Here is a 6,000-nt window from a genome sequence, read left to right on the forward strand (position 1 = left end):
GTATTTTACTTTATATATTTCTATGAGTATCCTAGTATAAAGGAGTCATTACATCACCGTCCATTGCTTACCAATCGCCAACCGTGAACTACACAACCTTTCAACTTCGAAGCCGATTTTTTATCGTTTCCGGTGTTGGAAATCGTCTTTGCCACTACCAATCAACTTCCTGAATCTTCCTATCCAAAAATCCCAACATTCCCAATCCTGTTTGCTCACCAATCGTCGGCGATTGAAGCTTCCCTACCTTAGGGTTTTTTTAGTTTTAATTTGATTAATTTGGTTTAATTCGTACCATTTTTGTGTTTGTTGGGTTGAAATAAAATTGAGGAATGTTTGTTTGTTAATTTTTTGGTCGCCGACACTCCCCAACACTAGCGGCAATTATCAGCAATGGAAGAAGCCGAGAAGAGAAGAAAGAAGAGAGTGGTTTTTTAGTAAATCACTTTGTTTCCCACCCAAATCAGATGGTAACCTAATAATTGGATAGTAAAAGGGTGTTTTAAAAGTTTGAGGGTAGGAAAATGTTAATGGGCCATTTTTTGGGTGGGAATATGTCGTTAACTCTTTAAATAAGGGTAGACAACATCTTTAGTAAACAAGTAAGTGGATAAGAATATTTCTAAATGACTCTTTATATGACTCAAACTTTTTATTATAAAGAGTCTATCCATAAAAACAAGAGTCTAATAGACTCTTTATCCTTTAAATATAAATTAAAGAGTGAGTTTGACTCTCCATATCTAGAAAGTCAAATTTCACTCTCTATCCTAATTTTAATTAATAAACTATAAGTTTCTATGCATTTTATTTATTAATTCTCTCTTCTATTAAGTTTCTTTCTTAAAAATAAAGAGCATCTTCATTAAATTTAAAGAGTCTATTATATTTATAAATTGATGAAGATACTCTTTATTTATATGAAAAATACTTTTTAAAATTGAAGATGCTCTAATGTCGTATCAAATGACACAATATAATCGATTTAACTCATTTAATTTGTCCCACCGACTCAAAACTCATCAATAATTTAACAAATTTACATAATTTTAATCAATTATAGCAATAAATAATTACTAATGTAATTATTTTTAATACATTTTAATTTTACTCATATAAAACAAAAGTAGGATTATATAAACACTTTTCATTGGTGATACAAAAATTCTTCAAAACGTTTGTTAATAGAACTGGATCAAACTGTTACTTCCCCAAAGAACTGGACCCAAGGAGCCAAAGAATTTTGCCTTCCATTTTTTTTTTTTTTTTTTTTTTACTCTTCTTTCTTAAATTCATTGAGACAAATTGAGGGTAGTTCAGTTTTACCAAATAGGTTTAAGACCGAAATGGCTAACAAAAATAATAATAGGTAAAATGTTAATTAAAATTTCAATAAATCTTTATGTGCATGCACTTATGTCAAACCAAGGGGAAAATACAAAACTACCCTTCCCGTCCATAAATTTACAAGTGACAAAACTACCCTTCCCTGTCCATAAATTGTTTGGCCTTCTATACATTTCCTTCATATATTCTCTAAATCTAACCAAATTAAATTAACATTTTGCTCCTTCAAATATATGTTCATAATAGCTTGGGACCATTATTTCCTCGAAAAGCACCTGGATCCATTATCAATAACTCATTCCTGTCATACTTTTCCACCAAGCTACTCTCCTCTGCATTGATCTTATATTCCATATAATTTAACCCCATAGCCCTAGCTGATTTCGCGAAACACACCTCCGCCACCCTCAAGCCCTAACGGCACCACTGCAACTACACCGATCCCGGCCGAAGAAACAATGAATGCGTTAGAGCTGCACCGTGTACCCCAACCATAGCATGACTTGAATTTATAAGAGCATAAGCTTCGCGCAATGAGGTCTTCGCAGTTGGTGTAAATACAATAACATCAAAACCTACTTCCTCCGCAACACGTTTTACTTCATCTTGATTTAAGATAGCACGTCCGAGGCTACCTTTGCGACTCGGCAACACAAGCCGCGGCCTAGCCACCGGAGAGTTGCGCTTTAGTATTGGGTGGATTCGGCCATTGCCATAAGCTTTGTCGAGGAAGGCGCGAAAATGAGTGAAGGTTTCTGAATTTGGCATCAATGCAGGGTCTATAGTCATGAAACCATGTGAGATAAGACCCAAAGTGGCAGAAGGAAAACAATGAGTGGTGTTATCATCGTCCAGTTTTACGATAGGATACTTGCTGAATGTTTGTAATAAATCTGCATACTTGTTAACCCACCAATCACGAGCTTTACTGATAACAAGAACAAAATCTTGATCAGGGAAGATTGAGTTGACGGTTATAAAGAGGGGAATGAACCCGTCGTTAAATTCATGCCAGAAGTTTCCAGTGTACCCACCTACACTAAATACTAAAGCTGGAACATGGTGCTGCACTTCACATTTTGGATTTTCTGGGCTTGATGTTATGGTGAGTTCTTTGATTCTGTTCATCATAAACTTCTCCCATTTTCGAGGGTAAGGCCTAATTTTTTCAACAATTGAAGGCGGTGTTGAGGTGGAAGAGTCGACAAGGAACAAAATAGATGTTGTGGAGTCAAGAACTGTAGGACCGGTGATTGCGCATAAATCATAATTATGGTGAGATCTATCGCAGCTGATTTGTGGGGATTGAGAAGGTGGCTGAGGAAGTTGGTCCAACTTGCTTGTTGATTTCAGTTCTAGGTCATTTTTGTCTGCAACCATAGAAATACTATATCAATTTTGGACGAAAGTAACATTTTATTCTTCATATCAGTAATTATTCTTGACTCTTGACATCATTTCACATGTTTCAGTTCATTTTTATTTATTTTTCCAATTTTTCGGTTAACTCATATTTTTAATATTAACTTATAGAGTTGTATGAGACCTTATATATTTATTGGCAAGCAATCGTAACATGTACAAGTTTCAATATAATATTAATTCTGAAGGGTAGAAAGATACAAAAGGTGTTGAAATGTAGCGATCTATATTTGGTAGATATCTTGTCTTGATTTACATATTATAATGTATCAATCCCTGAGATTTGAGAATGAGATTGGGCACTAACCGCTAAAATATTATGCATTTCTCGCGCACTAAGTAATGCCTACTTGTTCACAATTAAGTTTACTATGAGAGATGTTGATGAACACTTGAACTTAAGCCTTTATGAATTTTTCTTAGCATTCACAATTTATAAAACTGCATAAATAGCCATTTCTGGAGAAAATATTTGAAGAATGAAGATCATTTATACCTATGGCTGCCGAGTAAATAAAATCAAAATTTTATCTAAATATATAGAGAATTTGAGTGACAAACATAAATGGCGACAAACAACTTGGTGACAGCGCATGTCATATTAATAAACGAGTAAAAAAAGATTTTGTAATTCATACCTTGATGAATTCTGGTTGAATGTGATAGGTTTAATTTCGATATGATAGAGAGGTTGCACTGCAACATGAAGAAGAACACAAAGAAGACCAAACAGGCAGTCACCGTAGTCACCGAATTTTGTTTCTTCATTGATACTAACTTTATAAATGATATCGTTAATAATTGATCTCCACAGAGAGTATGCACCCAGCAGTTTTAAGCTTCCGTATTCAACATCAATGCGATCCGGGTATCGCCGTATCAGGTTGAAAGTAGAAATCAGAAAACCACTTTCTTCATGATTTTAGAGTTACAAAATCCTCCTGGAGAAGAAGAAACACTTAAGACAAAAAACTTTCGAAAATAATCATACATATATATTGGAGAAAGAGAGTACCTCTTCTGGGAATGGAGTAGATTGAGAAATTAGTTAATATCTGAAAGCCATAGATAGAGAGGGGCTTAGTGTCAAGAGGCGATTCCTCAGCGTTGAGACGTTGAAAAAAATTTGGTAACGAGGAGGTTTACTTTTTTTGAATAAATAGGAATATATGATATGATTAACTAAAATAGATTAACGTATTAATTGTCAAATCAATATTAGGAATTATATGATATAATAAATCAGTATACATATGGAAAAGACTAAAGAGGGTATAATGTAAAACTTACATAAGGTAGATAATTGATTTTTATTAAATATAAATCAGTTTTAAAGATTAATGATCCACGTTGTTGCTTTAATTTTTCAAATGTTTTTTGTTTAACCATTGATTGAGATTTATGGCAACCATTAAATAATGTCGTTAAAAGCTTGGTGGAAGCTTGGTTATATATAATGTTTTGATTCCTAAGCTCAAGTACTCAACTAAAACAAAATACACCATCAACAATAGAGTTTCTTGAGAGCGATCTTAGCTAATTTGTCTCTCTTTGCGGGATTGTAAAGGTGCCCAATTGCTTGTTGATTTAAGTTCCAAATCCTTTTTATCTCCAACCATAGAAGTTTAATTCCATAATAAATATGATGAATGGTTGCTGAAAAAATGTAACATATGGCACCTTATATTATAGTTCCCGGGTAGATTTAGAATTTTAGTACTCTGTAGACGGATATAGAATCTCGAAAAATATATACAGACATATTAAGGTTTTTAATTTAACAGTTATTCAGTAGTACAGTTAGTCAAACCCTTTAATATATACTAAAAGAGTAATATTAGATCCGCAATCCAATCTTATAACATTTTACGTGGCAGTTCGTTATTGATCAACTCGCAAAATGGTTCTGCTCGCTTGTATAGATCATGTCTGTCCATTTGCGAGCTAACCGATGACAACTGCTCGGGTTGTGAGAAAAAGTTATTAAACTAGTATTATTGTATTAAAGAGAAAAACGTGTTGCACTGTAGGGGTATGTGATCGACTTGTTAAATACGCCAAATGTGGTGAGATGTAGAAATCTGTGGTCGGTGTGCCAGCTGTCTCAATGCATAGAAACGTGTATACATAAGTAATTCTATAATAAAAGTACTCTTGCATTATACATATGTGTTATTAATCCTTGAGAACCAATGGGACACTTAAATACTAAAATATTCAGACATTTCTCGGACACCAAGTAATGCCAACTGGGAAACGAATTTTCCGTCAAGATATGCATATTTGACCTAAATTTTCCGGTATTGACAATTTGTAAATAACTGCATAGCATGATCATATCCAATAAACAAGAACACACTTTAAAACACATACCTTGATCAACTCTGGCTGAATGCAATGCTGTTAAATTTAATATGGTTGAAAGACTACTCTGGTACATGAAGAGGAACGCAAAAGAGGCGAGGAATGCAGTCACTTTCGACAAACATTGCTTCTTCATCGATAATACTTATGTATATAAAAATTTAATTAATATGACCTACTGGTTTTCAGCTGTGTTATGTCTGAAAAAGTAGGACTGACGCAGAGTCTTGTCAGCATAAGCGGTCAGAGCTTAGCTTAGGTAAGTCATGCAGCCATTTAGACGAAGCCATGTCGCACGCTGACGCAAGCGGCATACTCCTACCAGTGCAGTGGGTGTGCGCTAGGCTGGTGAAAGGCTGGAGATGATCCACATGTCCAATCCCTGCAAACGTCGAGTTAATCACTCGAGCAGGTGAGTAACGAGACGTAAGGAAGAATTTGCACGGCAATCTGACCCGCTCCCTTATTTAGTAATCATTACCTTAACTCCCACTATAAATAGAGAGTTCCTCTCTCGTTTATGGGATTAGCTAATTTTTCTCTAGAATAGCATATAAACATACTCTCTCTTGTAATCTCTCGTAAGTGTCAGCTCGCTGAACGCGACCTGATCTCATATATTAATACGATACCAGTGGACATAGGATTCGATTACTTAAACATTCGAACCACTTTAAACACTGTTCTTAATCTTCTATTCAATTCAATACCCTCGTACACGTGTATCTTCTGAGTCAGCTCAGCATTTCCCATTTGTGGTTAGTTGGTGTCAAAATCACACATCAACAAACTGGTAATGCGGCTTCCACTATGTGCATAAACACTAGCGTTTGACACTCAGTTTGAAGGTAATTAACCACTTTCTTG

General features: G+C 34.8%; 1 protein-coding gene across 1 annotated transcript; it reads right to left on the reverse strand.

Moving 5' to 3' along the window:
• Positions 1 to 1,584: 1,584 nt before the first annotated feature.
• LOC116121370 (alpha-1,3-arabinosyltransferase XAT3-like) lies at positions 1,585 to 3,920 on the reverse strand. Its single transcript, XM_031407326.1, is given in 3 exon segments — positions 1,585 to 2,717; positions 3,408 to 3,710; positions 3,785 to 3,920. Coding segments are annotated over 2 exon segments (1,263 nt in total). The 5' UTR covers positions 3,538 to 3,710; positions 3,785 to 3,920.
• Between the last annotated feature and the right edge of the window lie 2,080 nt (positions 3,921 to 6,000).

Source organism: Pistacia vera, unplaced genomic scaffold, assembly GCF_008641045.1.
Source record: "Pistacia vera cultivar Batoury unplaced genomic scaffold, PisVer_v2 Contig976, whole genome shotgun sequence".
Classification (NCBI taxonomy): domain Eukaryota; kingdom Viridiplantae; phylum Streptophyta; class Magnoliopsida; order Sapindales; family Anacardiaceae; genus Pistacia; species Pistacia vera.